This window comes from Arachis ipaensis, chromosome B4 (genome assembly GCF_059453495.1).
Source record: "Arachis ipaensis isolate K30076 ecotype BB chromosome B4, ASM5945349v1, whole genome shotgun sequence".
Taxonomy (NCBI): domain Eukaryota; kingdom Viridiplantae; phylum Streptophyta; class Magnoliopsida; order Fabales; family Fabaceae; genus Arachis; species Arachis ipaensis.
The window spans coordinates 4,467,042-4,487,190 of NC_142439.1; the positions used below are offsets into that span (position 1 = coordinate 4,467,042).

The 20,149-nt window shown below is 36.3% G+C and overlaps 3 protein-coding genes across 3 annotated transcripts; 2 read left to right on the forward strand and 1 right to left on the reverse strand.

The window, feature by feature from the left end:
• Positions 1-1,767: 1,767 nt before the first annotated feature.
• Positions 1,768-3,673, forward strand: LOC148566520 (inositol transporter 4-like). Its single transcript, XM_088483686.1, has 3 exons — positions 1,768-2,307; positions 2,388-3,101; positions 3,191-3,673. Exons 1-3 carry the CDS (start codon positions 1,768-1,770, stop codon positions 3,671-3,673), a joined length of 1,737 nt encoding a protein of 578 aa, XP_088339812.1.
• A 6,860-nt stretch (positions 3,674-10,533) lies between these two features.
• Positions 10,534-11,478, forward strand: LOC107637517 (transmembrane protein, putative (DUF679)). Its single transcript, XM_016340924.3, has one exon. It carries the CDS (start codon positions 10,720-10,722, stop codon positions 11,380-11,382), a length of 663 nt encoding a protein of 220 aa, XP_016196410.1. The 5' UTR covers positions 10,534-10,719; the 3' UTR covers positions 11,383-11,478.
• A 1,207-nt stretch (positions 11,479-12,685) lies between these two features.
• LOC107638500 (uncharacterized) lies at positions 12,686-16,859 on the reverse strand. The gene is made up of 2 exons (XM_088483685.1): positions 13,767-16,859; positions 12,686-13,317 (listed from the first exon to the last, which is right to left on the reverse strand). Exons 1-2 carry the CDS (start codon positions 16,348-16,350, stop codon positions 12,908-12,910), a joined length of 2,994 nt encoding a protein of 997 aa, XP_088339811.1. The 5' UTR covers positions 16,351-16,859; the 3' UTR covers positions 12,686-12,907.
• Between the last annotated feature and the right edge of the window lie 3,290 nt (positions 16,860-20,149).

A 20,149-nucleotide genomic window follows, 5' to 3' on the forward strand; every position in this document is an offset into this window, starting at 1 on the left:
GTAACAAATGAAGGTAAAAGATAAAAATATAAGGGAGTGATATATTTACTATGATGCTAATTGGAATAGCATTTTACCCTTCTCTTCTCTTCTATATTCTCTCCTTAATATCATGGTTACTTGGAGCATAACCTCTTTAAAACACATCATCGTATCGACAATTTTTGAGATACATATATTGTTACCCTCTATCAATTTCTTTTAATAAAAACTAATAATTTATCTTAGAAAATATTAGAGACTAAATTATAATTTAGTACAAACTATTTTTTTTGAACACCTCAACAAATAAATATTCACTTCGAAACATGTTTTGAATTGATTAATTAACTTTTGCCGTTGGTTATAGACGGGAGAATACATTTTGAATATATTAAAATGTTGAAAATTTTCAAATTATTAAAGTAATATTGATCTCCTTAGAAGCGTATCACCAGTGCAACTTTATTTGTCTTTTCGAATAAAGTAATAATAAAATTACATAACTTGAAGAATTTGACTTTTATATATTGGTTAAAACAAAAAAAAAGCAGCTATTTTATTCTTGTTTTTTATTTTATTTTATTATTTTGTTAGAGAACTTAACTTTATTTAGATTATAAATAGATAAGATACGTGAAAAAACAAATCAATTTTAACAAAAAAAACAAAAACAAAACAAAACAAAATCAGAATTGGATAAGAATAAGAAAATTAATATACGGTTAAGACAGGATTGAATATAATAAAGTTGCGACCATGAACTTAGAAATACTTAAAAATATATCCTATCATATCATCATTATTTATTTATATATAAAGAAAAAATACAATCCAAAAAAGAATTAAGACAAACAGACAAAGCATGTTATATACTTGTACTAAAAAAAGCTGAGAGAAAATGAGTATTGTTATGGAAACCACAACACTCTGATGTTAAACTTTTCTTGTATCTCTCTAATTCGTGTATTTTACTATTTTGTTAGAGAACTTAGCTTTAGTTATAGATAAGATACATGAAAAAACAGATCAATTTTTAAGGAAAAAAACAAGAAATTGGATAGGATTAAAAAAACTAATAGACGGTTAAGATGGTTGAATATAATATGGTAATCTTTGCTTATTATTTATTATAGACAGATTTTGGTGCCTTGTTGTTTGTTAAAGATATGAATATATTAGCTGCCACTAACGGAAAAGATTTATATAAAAAGGAGAGAAAAGACAGAATTTAAACCAACAACAGTAATTTCGAACCTTCGAGAAAAAAGAGAGCGTAATACCACACAACTGGTCTGAGAGACCTTCTACGAAAGTTTAACATCAAAGTGTTGTGGTTTCTTAACAAAGTTCATTTTTTCTTTTTTCTGTAGTACAAGTACGTAACATATCTTATCTGTTTAATTTATCTCAATTCTTTTTTGATTGTATTTTTCCTTTGTATATAAATAAATAATAATGATATGTTAGAATATATTCCTAATTGTTTTTGTGTTGCTGATCACAACTCTACATGGTTAATTAGGAACAATAAAAATTATCTTTTTGAGAAGGTGTTAAGATCGGAATAAGAAAGAATAAATATTATTGACTAATTATCGTTGAGATCAAATTTTACTTTATGATCGAAAGTTTGCATGATGTTATGAAACGCATGAGATTAATTGCATGCATAAATAAACAATGATGGTTGGAATAATAATATTTTCAGCGTGGAGTGCAAGTGGCAGAGGAAAGTTAGAAATCATCAATAGAGTTGACATTAAATTAATAAGGTGATTAGTAAGAATGGAAGGAGGGCCAGAGGCAGCGAGTAAGCAAGAGTTCACGGAATTCTGGAAAAGAGCAACCAGTTCCCCTTACATCATGCGCCTTGCTCTATCGGCCGGAATTGGAGGTCTCCTCTTTGGCTACGATACCGGTGTTATCTCCGGAGCCTTGCTTTACATTCGCGAAGACTTTGTAGAAGTTGATAAGAAATTATGGTTGCAGGAAGTCATTGTAAGTATGGCTGTAGCGGGAGCCATTATTGGTGCTGCACTTGGTGGATGGATGAACGACATGCTCGGCCGTAAGATCTCTATCTTGGGGGCTGATATTGTTTTCTTTCTTGGTGCAATAGTCATGGCTATTGCCCCTGCGCCTTGGGTCCTCGTCGTTGGAAGAATTTTGGTTGGTTTTGGAGTTGGCATAGCTTCCATGACTTCCCCTCTCTATATCTCAGAAGCCTCTCCAGCTGCCATTAGAGGAGCTCTCGTTTGTATTAATGGTCTCCTCATCACCTTTGGCCAATTCCTCTCCTACCTTATCAACCTCGCATTCACTACGGTATATATCTACTCGGATAATAACTAAAAAAGATTACGTAATTTAACATATTTGACTAAACTATTTAACATAATATACAGACTCCTGGAACGTGGCGTTGGATGCTTGGGGTGGCTGGACTTCCGGCGGTGGTTCAGTTCGTTTTAATGCTGACCCTTCCTGAGTCACCGAGGTGGTTGTACAACCAGGGGAAAGAAAATGAGTCAAGGAAAATCCTGGAAAAGATTTATAGAGCAGACGAGATTGAAGGGGAGATAAAAGCGATGAGAGAAGCTATAGAACAAGAGAAGCAAGAGGAAGGGTTGATCGGTCAAACTCTTGGAGAGAAAATGAAGGCTGCTTTCAGCAACGTTGCTGTTCGAAGAGGATTGTATGCAGGCGTGACTGCTCAAGTCGCTCAACAATTCGTTGGCATCAACACCGTCATGTATTACAGCCCAACCATTGTTCAGTTTGCCGGCATTGCATCAAAATCTACCGCACTTGCACTCTCCCTCGTCACATCTGGTCTCAACGCCGTTGGATCTATCCTCAGCATGCTTTGCATCGATAAATATGGAAGGAGAAAGCTCATGCTCCTATCCCTTATTGCAATCATCGTTTGCCTCCTCACTCTAACTGGAGTTTTCTATCAGGCATCTACCACCGCTCCTCCAATTGACAACGTTGACACCCTCAGCTTCGGTGCTAACGCTACATGCCAGGCTTATCTTGATGCCCCTAATGTCTCTTCATGGAACTGCATGAAATGTTTGAAAGCTGAATGTGCCTTCTGTGCCAGCACTGGGGGCAATGTAAGTTCATCACTTCCATCTCTTTCAACTTATATATATCTATGTATTAGTCTAATCTAATCTTAACATAATCAATGAACATAATGCAGCATCTTCCGGGAGCATGCCTGGCGGAAACAAAGGAAGTCAGAGCGGTGTGCGGTGAGCAAAAGCGCGTGTGGTTTTCTGATGGATGCCCAAGCAAAATTGGAGTGCTTGCAGTTATAGTGTTGGGACTATATATCCTAGCCTACTCCCCTGGAATGGGATCAGTGCCTTGGGTTTTGAACTCAGAGATTTACCCATTGAGATTCAGGGGAATGTGTGGAGGCATAGCAGCAGTTTCAAACTGGTGTGCTAATCTCATAGTGAGTTTGACATTCTTGTCACTTATCCATGCACTTGGGGCTGCAGGAACATTTCTCCTCTTTGCTGGGTTTTCCACAATTGGGCTCGTTGCCATCTATCTATTGGTACCAGAGACTAAAGGGCTTCAGTTTGAAGAGGTTGAGAAGTTGCTTCAGAAAGGTTTCAACCCTTGCGATTGTACCAATCCAAAGACAGACGAAGAGAAAGCAAGTACTAGTAAATAAATAATATGATATGATGAAGCTGCAGTTAGTTATCTTTTCATATACATCGAGAATTGGACGATTCTCTCTTAGAGGAATAGAAATTAAAGGAGGAGATAAATATATTTGCTGTTTCAATGTGTGCGTTCTCTTCTTCAAAATCTATGCTGACAGAGCGATAGAGAATTTCTCCATGTATGTTAGATTTGTATCCAACACATTAAATTAGAAAAGACGCACATTGTATGAATACTTTTATGAAAAAGTCTAGGAGCCAGCAGTTTTATTAAAATCTGGTCAACAACAAAAAAATGAGTAATTCTACACTATTAGATGTAATTTTACACGATTAAAAACATTAATAATAACTAATTGATCACTACAAATTACAAAACTTGTTGATCCCCTAACACTCCTCTACTTTTATTTTTGTTTTCTTTACGTATTTGGCTTTTTCATAATTACAAAAAAAAAAATCAGAAAACATCATCTTTATATAATTAATTTTTTTAACAATAAGTCAGTGACGAATTATACTATAACAACCCAACTTTTTAAAAATTAAATAATAAGTGATTTACAATTTATTATATTTATTGAGAATTTTATTTAAAAAAAATCATTTTTCCAAAAAGTAATTAAATTAAATTTTATGATACTTTGAATTTAAAATCTATTAGACTTTCTAAATAATTTTTATTATAATGGAATATTTCGAAAAAAATAAAAGAATTTTAATTATTATTATTATTACTATTATTATTGTTATTATTATTATTATTATTATTATTATTATTGTTATTATTATTATTATTCGAAAAAAAAAAAAGAAAAAAAAAAGTTTGCCGAAGGCCATTATATATACATATATGTATATATATGCCATTATATATATATAAAGAAAGAAAAAAAGCAGGCCGAATGTGGCTTATAGGCATGAATATATATATATACGCGCTACTGACGCTAAACACCAGGCTCGGCGTTTAACGCCGTTGGGGCAGAGAAGGGTTGTAGGTTTACTGTCTTCCTAACACTTAACGTTCAGCTGCGCGTTTAGCGCCACTAGCGTGTGACTTTGGCACAATTTACGAAGCATCTCGCACTAAATGCCAGGTCGTGGCGTTTGGCCTCAACTTCATAGAGGGCTTGTACACGTTACAAGGCACTTGGCGCCAAACGCTAGCTAGCGGCGTTTGGCGCTAGCTTTGTAGCATCAATTTTTTTCTTTTTCTTCTGCACAGATTCTGCCAAACTCGTCTGGATTTTTTCTGAAATAAATAAAACCACAATGCGCCTTAAAGTAGCATTCAAATAGGCTTCAAACACTAGCATCTAAATAAAATTCAATAATTCATATCTAAAATAATAAGAAAATATAGAAAACATGCTCGCGCATCAACTACGATCGGAGAGGAGAGAGCAGCGACGAGGAGAGAGGAGCGACAACGAGCGAGCGGCGAGCGGAGAGGAGCGAATGGAGGATACGAGCGATGAGCGGCGACGACGAGCAATCTGCTAGAGAGCGGCGAGCGATTGGCGTGCGGCGGCGAGAAAGAGAGTGAGAGTGGTTGAACGAGAGCGGGAGAGAGAGATAGTGTGTGTCTTGTGTTTTTTCTGAAACTGAAACCTGAATTTTGGAACTGAGAGTATTTATATCATTGAGTTCAATTTTTATGTTAGTTGCTAAATTAGTCACTAATAACAAATTTAGTGATTGATTTTAGCGACTAACTACTTTATGGCCTTATATTTTTGTTAGTTGCTGAATCGGTTGCTAATTTTATCATTAGCCACTAATTTAGAGACTAACAATTTTTCAGTTTATTTTTTATGTTGTTTGCGAAAATCGGTCATTAATGTTAAAATTAGCGATCGATTTTAGCGACCAACTGCTTTATCACCTTATACTTTTTGTTAGTCACTGAATCAATATTCCTCAAAACTGATAGCATGGTACATCTTTTGATGGCTTTGGCATTTAACTCCACATTCTTCTTGTCTTCATCATTCCATTCAGCTTCTTCTTTAGGAGTCATCAGTCCTTCAGCACTTGTCTTGGTAGGTACTTGAGGATCATTCACAATATTTTCCATATACTGTAGTCAGTGGATTGAACAAAGATCCGCATTCTTTCCTTCCAGTAGGTGTAGTTCTTTTCGTTGAAGAAAGGAAGCCTGTTGTTTGATTGACCCCCTCAGTAAGAGTGTAGGCCACAGAGTTTGCACCCAAGTTATTAGCCATTGGACCTTCCCTCCAAGCTGTGAAGCTTGATCCTTGAGTACTAAGCTCTGATACTAATTGAAGGCTCTTGATGGTCTAGAGAAGGGGATGGAATCTATGGCATTCTTTTAATCTTGATTAATAAACCTTCAAACTAGAAAATGAAACTTTGCTTCTGTTTAGACTGTGAGATTAATTATGCAGGAGACAATTTTATTTTGTCTCAAAACTCTTGAAACACAGAATTATAACAGGGAAGAAGAAGATGACACAGTTATGTATCCTGGTTCAGCTGCTTCGTGCAATGCAACCTACATCCAGTCTCCACCACAACAATGGTGGAATTTTCACTATCTTTTCAAGTATTACATACACAAATTTTTCTAGGATTCAACCCAATCCTATTTGGGACAAACTCAGTTTTTACCCAAGCTAGATTTGACTAGGTTTACTCCCTAGATTTTCAACCACTAAGTGCTCACCCAACTTAGCAAGGAATACCTCTCAGGTACATGATACAAAACAAAAATATAATCAAAAGATACATGACATAAATCTTGGTTTTTCTCTCTAAATACCTCTCTTTGCCTTTTCTCTAAATAGCTTTTTCTCAATGTCTCACTTTTATGCCTTTTACCACTGAATACAAACAAAGAAAGATACAACAAACATCCAGAATTTTCAATAATAAACCATGAAGGAGATAATGTTGAACAACTCAAACCCTATAAGCTTAACCCATATTTTGAACTCTCAAATGTAGCTATTCATCTTGACATAATGATCCCTTTTATGTAAGTGCAATGCTTCCAAGACTTCAAATTTTGATTTGTGAGGTTTCTCTCTTCTCTGATTTTGGGTTTTCTCTCCTTGAGCAAAACTGAAGATGATTTTTCTTTTTGTATTGAGTTCTGTATTCCCACCTAGGGCTTCTTTACAAAGTCAGCATCTTGAATCTTGAGCTCGCTAAGGTTCCTTTTTTTTCTTCCATCAGACTAAAAAATCAAGAATTTAGAATTAGAGTTAGGCAAAGCAGCTTCATTGATAACAGATCCTCAATGGGTTTGATAAATCAAAACCATTAACCTTGTGCTTTGACCCTAAGTTTCAATATTAGTCATTAATCCACAGTAGAGTAAAGTAGCCATCACTTTCTTCATATTACTCAAAATAGTTGTGCAGAGGAAAAGAGAAATCAGAAAATAATTGACTTGTATGTTAATAGAAATAATTTACCTTTTCTCTTATGATAATACCTAATTTGTGCATGTTAATTTTGATTTGACATAGCTTCTTTGATTCGCTTTTCTTTCTTCTGATTTGGTGCTTGATGAAAAAGTAAAACACCTTTTTCTTCTTTGATGCTTAGTGAAAAAGTGAAACCGTATTTCTCCTTTGTGCTTTACCCGAAGCAACATAGCACCATTAGCAGGAAGATGTTCTTCCTTTCAAGAATGGCAATGGGCTGGACTAGAGGCTTGGTCCAAGTAGCTACGGCTTAGATACTTGGTTTCTTCTGTTTGGGCTGTTCAATAATATTTGGGTCTGCAACACTGAATCATCAAAACACTTTTGGACTTTCAACCCAACTAAAATCATGTTTGTCATTACCAAAAATGTTATTATTATTTACTAGACTCAAAAATATGTTTCAGGTGTTGTATCTTCACCTTCACCTTTACCTTCTAAGACAATGCCACAATCTTGACACGCCCTAGCAGCCAAGAAATTTAGGCGATGGAGAAAATGCCCCTTTCAAATGCACATTTAGGAGCAAAGAAAATCAAAATAACTAAATGTGTGATAAAAGCACCTTGACTTTAGGAGTTGATTACAACAGAGAGATATATAAATAGAAAGTAAGTAGCATGAGTGGGTTTGGCTTATTTTGGGAATCATAATAAGAGAGTTTAAGTTTAAACTTAAAAAAATGTTCAAAAGAATGAGTGGTATAGGCTCACTCAAGCATACATTGAGCTACAAATTAAAAAGTTTAAAGCATCTCATGAATTCACTACAAGAAAACTACGATTTTGCTACATTTTTAAAGCGTGATGAAAATTTGAAAAAAGCATAATGATAGCTTTTTGCTACGTTTTTTGAACTACCAACACGCTTTTAAAAGGGTCATATCTAAAAGTGTGTCGATTATTCTATTGCCACGTTTTTCTCGATCTATTGGCACGCTTTTTTGTCACGCTTTTATTTATTGTCATATTTTTAAGCGTGGCCGTATGTATAACCCTATAGCCACGCTTTTAAAGTGTGCTAAAAAGTGGACATACAACTACACTTTTAAAGCGTAGCAAAAAAAGTGTGGCGACATACCATTTTTCTTGTAATGATTTAATAATAGCTAGTAGTCAATATCAAACCAAATCTTTCCAATTTAAACCAACATTAGTCAAAGGTATTAGTGGGGGATTAGTATTCTTTTCTTTCTTCCTTTGTAAATAAATGGAAGGCAGAAAGATCTTTCTTAAATGATTTGAACCGAAAATAATACTATGATAAAGAGAAAAATTTTGGTGGAAAATGAAATTTATTATTTAACTTATTATACCCAAACATAATTGATAGATAAAAAGATCTTTTTGCATGAAATACCCAAACATAAAATTACTTTTACTTTTTTATAAGATCTTTTAAAAAAAGATAACTCGAAAAAAGATCTTTTCTTAGAAATTCACCCAAACAAGCTCTAAGATAGGAACATAATTTAATCAATAATCGAATAAATGACCATTTGTACCCATAAAAGATGAAAACGCTGACATATGTACCCACACTAGATCGAAACTAAACTTGTACCCACGCAAGATGCCATCCGTATAACAAAAGTACCCTACGTGGCACCCCAACCCTCTAAAGACAGAGTACTTTTGTCACACGGAGGGCATCTTGCGCAGATACAAGTTTAGTTTCGATCTAATGTGAGTACATATGTCAGCGTTTTCATCTTTTATGGGTATAAATGGTTATTTATTCATCAATAATCAAAATTTAGTTTAATTTTATATTTTTTAAACAATATTAGATAATATAAATATTACTTGCAATAGTTCCATCAAATGATATATTTGAAATAATTTATAAATAACATAATTTAATGATATGTTTTTCAAAGAGTAAAAATTGAAATTTGCTAACACCAAATTTTTAGCTATCCAATTTAGTCTTAAATTTAAATGTAGAAACTTAATTTGGCTCCTAAATTAATTTCTTTTTCAGTGTGTATATATAATACATATGCTATTAGGTTAAGATTTTTCCCTTTTTTTTTTTTACGGTAAAAATTCAATTACAGTCGACTTCACGTGAAATTGATAGTTGAGAGCCGTTAGGTGATTTAACTGATTTGACTAAATTTTTATCCAATAGCTCTCAACTATCAACTTCATGTGAAGTCGATTGCACTTGAATTTTTACCTTTTTTAATTTATTTCGAAATTCATGTTTAATAACTCATTTAAATTTAAATATGATTATAATCATAATAAGAAATAAGGAGAATTTCATAAATATAGTATATCATACAAATGAATAAAATATACTGTTATTGTGAATTTACAAAATATATATTTTTTTTTCATTTCTATTCATTAGGTTAATCCCTTTTACATTGGTTATTAATTATAACAACTCGGGGATTGATATGGTATATATTTGGTTCCATAATATTTAGAAGAGCAATGCTAGGGGCCAGCAACTTTTGTGATTGGTAGCCATCAAATAGCCATCAATGATGATCTAATGGTATGAGATTAGTGTGAGATTTCATCCAATGACTCACCTTTCTCTGCTGACTACATGCTGGCCAAAATTCAACAAAACTGCTGGCCCCTAGACTTTTCCTATTTGGAACATGCACGAACGAACATTGAAGAACTTTCCTCCTACTATCCTTTTAGTTTTTTATACGTTTTCTCCATGTATTTATATATATACTTGCAAAAATGAATTGAATATATAGTTATGTTTATACGAAAATATTTACCTAAACCGACCTTTGACTAACATACATAACAATCACACACGCCACGCATCGTAGCTATTCTACCCGAATATAAACTTTCAGCTTTGGAAGCACCTAATTTTTGGTAGGTAACAGGGGGAGAAGAAAAGAAACAACACAAAAAACACTACATAAATTGTCATTTATTTAATCAGCGTCTTCTTCACATTCTCTTCGTCAATAAAAAACTAATAATCATTTATATGAGAAATCTTTTTTATTTTATTTTTTTAATTGTTTTGGATGCAGAGACAATTGGGGTTGTGAAAAATATGTTTTCATTGCATAATTTAATTACCTTTGAACCATGCGTTAACTTCAAACATAAAAAATTATTTTTACATAATAGATCGAAGAATCTTACGATGTATGAAAAAGAATATCCATTCTATGGTTGGAGATGAAAGTTGTTGACTTGGTGGTATAATAATATCGTGGCATCCATACTTTACAATTTACATCATATAATATATTATAGTAATCATATATAAATATAAGCAGACAGGAGACATAGAAGTTATAAAATATGATTATGCATGTTCAATTTGCACGCAGCACATGAAGGTTGAACTTGAACCAACCAACTTAACGCTAGAAGGAAACTCCATGGAAGAAAAATTAACAAGAACAAATAATACTTTCTCTAATAATAATAATAATATAATAATAAAACGTTTAAGACGACAAGCAACGCAAACACGCTTGTGACTTGCGTAATGCTAATCCATTCCCCTCTCTCTCTATATATACATATCAATCGACCACGTACCTAGCAATTTAAATCTAATTTTGCTTCACCGATTAATTATTTATTTTTGTGGATGCAATAATGTCAACAAGGGAAGTTAGACAAAGGCCTACAAGCACAAGCAAGCAACCGTCGCAGAAGGAAGAAGCCACCACAGCATCAGCATCAGCTCCATCGGCATCGCGGTGGACAGTGTCGCAAACACTGACAAGCACAGCCAACTTGGCGAACCTACTGCCAACGGGAACCCTGCTGGCATTCCAGCTGCTGACGCCACTATTCACCAACAACGGCGTCTGCGACTCCGTCACTCGCCTCCTCACCCTGCTCCTCCTCCTCCTGCTGGGCCTCTCCTGCTTCCTGGCCTGCTTCACTGACTCCGTTAAGGCCTCAGACGGAAAGGTGTACCACGGGCTCGCAACACCTACGGGCCTGTGGGTGTTTGACTACCCTGATGGCTCTGGAACGGGCCTGCCCAAGGACTTAAGGTCGTACAAGATAAGGCCCATTGACTGGGTGCACTCAGTGTTGTCAGTGCTGGTTTTCTCCGCCGTGGCCTTGAGAGACAAAAACGTGGTGAGCTGCTTCTACCCTCGGCCCCAGCATGAGACTCAGGAGGTTCTTGACATTGTCCCCGTTGCCATCGGCCTCCTCTGCAGCCTCCTCTTTGTCGTCTTCCCTACCACTCGCCATGGCATTGGCTACCCTCTTACCCCCTCATCAACCTCCTCCTCCTCCTCCTGACTCCTCATCTTCCCACCCCCAAATGTATTTACTTTTTAATTTCTTATTATTATTAGTCGTTGAATTCAATAATTCAAGAGTTTAATTTGTTTATTAGACTCCAACTCCAACAACTTTCCTCTACCTTAATTCATTTGCTAATATTGTTTAAATGTGAAAATTCAGGTGCAATCAACTTCACGTGGAGTTGATACTAAAAGTCGTTAATTTAATTGATTTGATTAAATTTTTATCTAATGACTTTCATATATCAACTTCACAGTAAAGTTGACTTTACCTGAGTTTTTACCTCTATATATAATATAGCTTTAACTACTATAATCCTTACCAAAATGATGCTTCTACGTACCAATAACATATTTATTAGGCTTGCACGCCAGCTCTCATATCATTTTCTTTTCTACTAGCTAATCTCTGACGTTAAGCATTATTGGGACTCATAAGCTCTACATTCAATTTGACTTCTTCAATTTAGTTACATGCCTCTCAAACGCATTTTATTTACATTGAACAAGGTCTTTCAAAAATATACAGCTGCCTTAAATAACCTACTCTTGGTTGCAGAAGACCAGGTTACGATTGTCATAATGATGTTAAGCGTTGAAATCATTGAATTTTTACTTTATGAAGAAACATTTTTCGAAAAAAAAAATTAAGATCAGTATATAAAATTAAGACATATATACTCAAAAAAATTAAAGACAACCCTTATTTTTTAGAATATAAAATTAATAAATTTGAAGAAATGTTAAAAGTCCAACAAAATTTATTGTGTTTAATAGCAATTAGTTAATAATGTTAAAAAATGCGAGTTTAAAGTATATTATTAGATTACTGATTTAAAAAATTAGATTAATTATTAAAAATATTTATAAAAAATAATAAATTTTTGCTGATATTTGAGTTATTGCCGTACTGTAATAAAGCAAGCTATAAGGTTGACCGTTGTGATTTGAATTTGATGGAATGAAAGTTATGGATTTAGGCTTGATATATCCCTAGACAATACTATTTACCATGAGATTAGCAAAAGCAGCGTGTTGGGTGAAGTAAAAGAAAGCAGGCCACTGTAAGGGCTCGAAATCCTCGTCTGGTCAATTGGTGAAAGACATACAATCCCCAATTCTCAGATTCTTTCCTGGACAGAAAGATGGAATGGGCCTGGGCTAATTACTAATTAGACCCCGCCATTCAGATATTAACTCTAAATCCTTCCACAACCCCTACTAGAAGGTGCACCATATTCCTTAATGGATTGTAAGGGTAGTTTTAAAATTTGTTGCAAATAGAACAAAAAGATAACTTAATTAACAAAATAATTATTGTTATATATATGATATAATAATAACATAAATACAAATAAAGAACGTTGGGGAGGCCAATGCAATCCTGCACATCTTGGTCACTATTCCTACATCTCTCTCTCTCTGTATGACTAAAGTAAAATCTAAGCCCGGAGAAAAAAAGAAAATAATTAAGAAGATTTAGCCTGAAAATGTAGAGGAATATTATTAATAAGTAGTAATTAAAGCAAAAGATGTTTATTATTAGAAGTAGGAGGTTTGTGTTTGGGAGGTATTTGAGAGGAAGAAGATTGGTGTAAGTGAGGAGAGAAGGAAGAGCGAGGGAACTCAGAAAGCATTTGAACGACTTCCCTCATGGTTGGTCTCTCCACACTGTTCTCTTCTAAGCAGAGCATGGAAATGAAGAAAAGGTGTATGGCTTCTTCTTTGGGGACCACGCTCAGCCTCTGATCAATTATGTTCATAACCTCTTCTTTCCGTCCATTCGTTGCTTTCTTGCACCATTGCACAAGATCCACTCCTTCACCGAACTCTGCCCCCACCGGTTTCCTTCCGGTTAGAAGCTCTAACACCACTACTCCAAAACTGTACACGTCACTCTTTTCGTCAACCCTCAGTGTGTATGCATATTCTGCAATATAATCAACCAAATTCAATTAATAGAAAGTGTCAGATTGACCTGTCTCTCTGAGATTGTGAAAGGAAATGAGAGTTTTATGGTCCCCACTCGCAGGTGCTGAATGCTGAACCAAAACAAATTCTCTTCTCGTTTCTCTATAAAATTCCATCCACTTCTTTTTGCATCCCTCACTCACCCCCTGCCTAGGCCTAGCTGTTACTACTATGTACTGTAGAAAACATTTCAAACGCAGCAGTTGTTTTAACCATTGATTTCAATTAATATATATTATATATATTTTTTATAATTCAGATTAACGATTAAAACAATTAGAGTACCGGTATTTTCGGTGCACTTGAAATGTTTCCTATACTATAATTACTATGGACCTAACCTCGATTATCCTAATTAAAATCTTTTATTTCATTTCCCTAACTAACAAGTTAACAAGAAGTACATACCGGGTGCAATGTAGCCGTAGGAGCCGGCAATAGAAGACATGTACTCGGAGGCGCCGCCGTCCACCAAGAACTTAGCGAGACCGAAATCCGCCACGTGGGCTTCGAAATTGGAATTCAATAAAATGTTGTTGGACTTGACGTCACGGTGGACAATCAAGGGTGAACAATCATGGTGAAGGTAACAGAGTCCCTTAGCAGAATCAATGGCTATTTTGTACCTCAAGTTCCAATTCAAGAACGCACCCTTCTTCCCATGCAACGCCTCTCCTAAGCTTCCATTCCTCATGTACTCGTACACAAGCAGGTTCGTCTCCTTGTTGGAGCAGAACGCCAGTAGCCTCACTATGTTTCTATGCCTTATGTTCCCCAGTGTTTGAATCTCTGCACGGAACCCGTGATCATGGCTGCTCGCACCGATTCCCAGTAGCTTCTTAACTGCCACTTCTACTCCGTTCGGCATCTTCCCGTGGTAAACAATCCCGGCACCTCCTCTTCCGATCACATTCCCGTCTTTCACGCATTCTAGAATGTCCGACACCCTGAATTCCAGCTTCTGGAATGCCGTCATCTTCCACGAACCGGGTCCATTCTTCTTGAACGACTTGGCCTTTATGATGGCTGCAACTGCAAACACCAGGGAGCAAATCAACAGCCCCAGCGCAAATATTAATTTGAAATCCGGAGAGCGCTTTCCCTGCTGGGATGTCATTCTGCTCAAGTTGCAGGGGTTGTTGACCAAAGACCCGCACAGTTGAGGGTTCCCTGCGAAAGACGAAGCATTGAAGAACGAAAACTGCCCTGACTCCGGTAACTTACCGGACAATTCATTGAACGAGAAGTCTGCAATGGTGAGACTCTTCATGGTGCCTATTGATTTGGGGATGCTTTGGTTCAAATGGTTTCTTGACAAGTTGAGGTAATTCAAAATGCGGATATTGGCTATGAGAGGAGGAATAGAGCCAGAGAGATTGTTCTGGCTCATGTCAAGGTAGGTAAGGTGGTCGCACTGCCCAATCTCCGGCGGAATTTCCCCGGACAACCAATTCCTGCTTAGATCAAGCTTGAGTACCTGTCGGAGTCCTGCAATGGAAGGCGGAATTGGACCGGAGAATTGGTTGCCGCTGAGCAAAAGGATCTGAACAGAGGAGAAGTTGGAAAGCGATTTAGGTAGTGGACCGGACAATGCATTGTTTGACAAATCAAGCTGGGCTAAATTAAGAGGCTGAGAGGAGCTATTGGAATTCTCCGTCAAGGCTCCGGTGAGGTAGTTGTTCTGTAACTCGGCTAAGTTTAGCTTAGGAAGGTAAAGAAATCCGTTAGGGATGGTTCCGTTGAGGTAATTCTCTCCTAACCTCACTCTGGTCAGACTGTAACACGTTCCGAAACCGTCGGGGATGGGTCCAAAGAGAAAATTGTCGAGGAGAATCAGGATTCTTAGCTGCTTAGAGGAACACAGGTGAGGAGGAATCACACCGGTGAGTTTGTTGGACGACAAGTCAAGCACCTGTAGCTTCCCGTTCAAGCCGAGGCCGTACGGTATCTCGCCGGTGAAGTTGTTCATCCAGAGGCCAAGCGTTTCCAGCTCCGGGAACTCCGCAATGTAGTCCGGTATGGAGCCGTGAAGCCTGTTCAAGAAGAGGTTGAAGAGCTTGAGTCGGCTGAGGTTGGCGAACTCCGCCGGAATCTCCCCGCTGAGTGCATTGCTGGAGAGGTCAAGATTGACGAGAGCCGTTAAGTTTGACAGCTCCGTCGGGATTGAACCGGAGAGCTGGTTAATGTGGAGGTAAAGAGTGTCAAGTTGGTTCAACTTCCCCAACTCTCTTGGAATTGAACCGTCCAAGTCACAGCTTGAGAGATCCATATGCACCAAACTCGTCAGTTTTCCAAACTGCACCGGAATGCCGCCTACAAAGGAATTGTAGTAGCCTAAGTATATCTCCCTCAGCTTCGTTAGGTTCCCTAACTCCGCCGGGATTCTTCCCCGAAGGTCGTTTCCCGCCAGAGAAAGGTACTCTAGCCCCGTCAGGCCGCCGTAGCTAGGCGGGATTTCTCCGTACAAGTAGTTGCCGCCAAGATCCAAGTACGTGAGCTTCTTGAGACTCAGAAGCCCCACGGGAAGCAAGGAGGTGAAGTTGTTGTCGTAGGCGTCCAGAACTTGGAGGCTATGAAGGGTGGAGTAGTTCCAATGGAGGTGGCCGCTGAACTGGTTGCTCGAGATGTTGAGGAACTTGAGGCTGCTCATGTTGCTGACGTCAATGGCGCCGGTGAAGTTGTTGCCGGAAAGGGATAGGTGGATGAGGCTGTCCAGTTGAGAAACTGAAGGAGAAACAGAGCCGAAGAGGTTGAAATCTGTTAAGTCGACGGTAACCACTCTCCCCCGGTGGCATTGAATTCCGGTCCATGAACAAACGGAGACCGGATTGGAAGTGTTCCAGTTATTGAGAGCTGGGTTTGGGAATTGAAATCCTTCTTTGAGTGAAACAAGTGCATGGAAATCACTGAGCAGGGTTGAAGAAGAAGCAGAGCAAGAGAGGAGAGAAAACAGAACCGAAACAACGAGGGTTGTGAAGGCCAAGGTGGACATGGTTTGATACGGTTCAAGAGTTTGGAGAGAAGAAGAGGTTTTAAGGTAAGAGAGAAAGAAGCTTGAACCGTTACATGTCTTGAAATACAAGGAATTGAAGAAGCCAAGGCTAAGCCCTTACTTTTGTAAAATTTGCTCTTTTCCTTTCTTCTTTTACTGTCTTTTTTCTTTGATGAAGAACAAGAAGAAGATGGTGAGGAAGTAATGCACACTCCCAGAAAAAAATGTTTTACTTGTTATCCTTATTTGCTTTATGGTTTTATTAGGGAAAGGGAAAAGGAAAAAGCAATACAAGAGCTGGTTCAAGAGGAAGAGAAAAAAAAAAATAAAAGAGAAAAAGGGGTTGGATGGATAACCGAAATTTAAAGCTTAGATTAGGGCAACATGATAAAGTAAAGTGGTGTGGATCGTATGACAAAAATGCCCTTTAGCTTTAATCAAAGAAAGAAAGAATGGGTCTTTAGTCTTTATTGCTTTGAATTGCACTTTGAAGGAGGGAATCCCACACACACTTGTTAAATGACTATACTTCCACCTTAGCATTCATTTCTATGAAAAAACAAAAGAATGGAAAGTGAGTAGTGGCAGTAAGTGGTTGGCACTGTTGCAGACTGGTGCTGGTGCATCATATCATATAAATATAATGTATTGTATAGTGTAGTGGCCCGTGGGACTCTCTAAAATTGTATTGAACCGCGTATACACTTCCCTACCACAATCCATAAACTGCTAACTTATCCTTCTTTACAATGAGATAGATGCCTTCCATCTTTGGCATTCCCACCATTCTCTGTTTTGACTTTTCAGCACTCATGTATACCACATTCACTTTCGTACATGCGGTTAAAAATTAATAATTACTCACTTCCTTTGTAGTAGTAAATTTGAAGGAATGTATTGTATGGTAAATTATCATGAAAATGGACCCCCCATAAAATAAAAAGTGTGTGTCTCTGTTGTCATGCCATGCTGTCAGGATTTGGTTATGTCAATATTCAATTGGTTGGGAGAATGAATGAATTGGAAGGCAACTTTAATTTGCATGCCATTGTGTTGTGTTGAATTTGTGTCTATATTCTCACCTCATCAATCAATAATACATAGTAATACGGTTTCATTTCCGAAGCAAATTAAAGCAAGTCCTATATATGTATGACAGTATTAACAATTTGGAAATTGGGAACATGTGGCAGAGGGATGTGTAAGGACTAAAAGATGATGATTATTAATAAATCATGACTATGACTATGTTGTTGTTTGAATGATCAATTGATAATAAGTTTCCAGATAGATTTTGCATGGAAGAAAGGAACCAGCAGTGGAAGCTTTTTCCTGCCTCTAACTTTATTCTTTCTTCTTCTTTGCCCTACAAGCCAGGGACCAACTAGGTATGGAAAATGAGCTAATTGGGTCTATGCCCTTTGCTTTTAATTCAATAATACAATATAAATAAGAGTTGATAGGTCTTAAAGAGAGGGCTCAAAAGCAAAAGCAAGAGATAGATAGATAATCTTGCTTTGATCTTCCACTACTACAAAAGAAAGAAATTAAAAGCAAAAGAGAAAGATTAAAAAAGAATACTACTGTATGTACTGAAAAATTAAAATACAATAAACCCACTCACTCAAAGGAAAAGGAAAAGAAAAAAAAAAACGAATCCATGGGAAAGAGTGCTCTTGTTGTTTCTCTATGCATGTATGTATGTAATTGTAATTTGGGTCCACATAAGATATAAGATCCAAGATGATGATCTAATGGCAATAAGTTGGTGTTCCGAGGTGTCACAATCAGGGCAGGCCTGCTTCCCTTTTGAAGAGTCACTGTCTTTGATTTCTATGTGTAGCCTGAGTTAGTTCACTTGCTTCCACTTTACCTTAACTCAATGCAATGCTACATACTATTACTCATCATTCATGTAATCATACTTTGTAGCTAAATTCCAATCTTAGTCTTAATTAATTGACCCTTGTTACATTAATACCAAGATTACAAATCTCATGTTTTCTTGTTTGCTTCATCAGAGACATCATTAGTAGTGGTTGTACAAGGTGATGGAGCGACAAAGATTTGCATAAGAAGGATGAGATTGTTGTACAAATAGAAATGATAGTTGATATATAGTACAGTGTGGTAATGGCATTAGCATTACAATGTCAAAGTTTCCCAAGTTGAATCCAATCCACACATGAGTGAGTGCCGTCTACAGAACACGCTCCAATCATTGGGAGACATAGTGCATCATTGCACTGAAGCCCATGGCGTACTCCATTTCTCATCTTCATATTCCTTCCTAGCTACTTTCTTAGTACCATTAAATAACAAAACAACCAAGCACTTGCATGTTAATGTTGCAAGTGTGAGGAGTAGTGTATGAAATTAGTCACATATTGAAGAAAGCAAGAAAGAATAAGGAGTTTATAAAATAAAAAACTCGTTAATTTAGTGTTTTAATATTTTGAATTTGATAGAGTATCTTCTTATTTTATATTCTCTTCTAATAATAATAATAGAATTTGTCTCGGTATATCTGGTTCCAACAACCATTTAAGTTAATATATATTCTATTTTGTTTCATGATTATTAGTTATAAATAGTTTTAGTTAACATTACATTGTTTTCTAACTGATTTTAACATTTAATCAACATAAGTGCACTCTTTAATTTTAGGAAAAGTATAGGTAACCAACAAGATTTTTGAACAATACGTAAATCATGTGAATTAATAGGATTAAAAGAGTAAATTTAATTAGTAGCATTAAATTAGGGTGTAATATATTTTCATTTGATTGGTGGTTGTTCATATTGTTCAAAAATTTCATTGTTCCCCTATCACTCTCCTTAATTTTATTACGGAGGTGAAGATGGGGTAGGATCCCGTTATGGAGTTCAGGCGTGCTTTACATGCATGTGGTGTCAGCAGAAGAGAAATCGGACGGTGCGAGTGGGAGAGGCCTTGTCGGACGGTCCGATTTGCTCCAACAATACGGATTTCTAAAAAAAAATTAACTATACATAGAACACAGACGGTCCGATTTGCTTTGTCGAAGATTCAAAATTTCTCTACTTACAACTCGGACCCTCCGACTTGATCATCACCTTTTCCGTACACACAACTCGCATGGTCCGAAATTTTCACACTGCAGCTCATAAAAACTGCCCCACACATTGGTCTAACACTCCAGAAATCCATAACCAAGCACAACACATTCATGGTTTCCATAACCGAAAAAATGAGCCTACGTCATGAAGGATCAGTAATAAATAATATAACTATATTATATGTGTACAAAAAATTAGTCACTGAATTAGTTTTTTATATAAAATATATATTAAAATATAAAATATACAATAAAAATAAATTAAATAATATATATTTATACATAAATATATAATAATTAATTTAATAATTAATTTTCTATTCACATACCATTTTTTTTATAAATAATAATACACAAACTCTTCAAGGTTATGACCTCACGAGGGGAAAAGTAAATAAGCATCGATTCCTTGATCCAGCAACTTAATTAGTATTTTCTTTGCGACAACTATTCTCTTTTATAAGTACTCACCACTTTATTATAAATATCACTTTATTTGATTTTTTTTATCTACTACTATTACTTTTTGGTAAAATGAAAGGAAATAGAAGAATGTGAATGAAACGATCAAGAAACTGTGGAGTTTAATTTGTTGCTTTCTTCTTAACTAACTTATAATGAGGAGGAGGAATTACAAAGTTTTTCGGTTTCTTTTTATTATAAACCAAATGGGCAGAATAACTTTGACTAAAAAACATGGA

Bases quoted from the DNA above. Each gene is read 5' to 3' on its own strand.
- LOC148566520 (XM_088483686.1), top strand. From the start codon at position 1,768: ATGGAAGGAGGGCCAGAGGCAGCGAGTAAGCAAGAGTTCACGGAATTC. The intron at 2,308-2,387 runs GTATATATCTAC...CATAATATACAG, and splicing joins TCAACCTCGCATTCACTACG to ACTCCTGGAACGTGGCGTTG. The intron at 3,102-3,190 runs GTAAGTTCATCA...AACATAATGCAG, and splicing joins GTGCCAGCACTGGGGGCAAT to CATCTTCCGGGAGCATGCCT.
- LOC107637517 (XM_016340924.3), top strand. From the start codon at position 10,720: ATGTCAACAAGGGAAGTTAGACAAAGGCCTACAAGCACAAGCAAGCAA.
- LOC107638500 (XM_088483685.1), bottom strand. From the start codon at position 16,350: ATGTCCACCTTGGCCTTCACAACCCTCGTTGTTTCGGTTCTGTTTTCT. The intron at 13,318-13,766 runs GTATGTACTTCT...ATTATATTGCAG, and splicing joins CTACGGCTACATTGCACCCG to AATATGCATACACACTGAGG.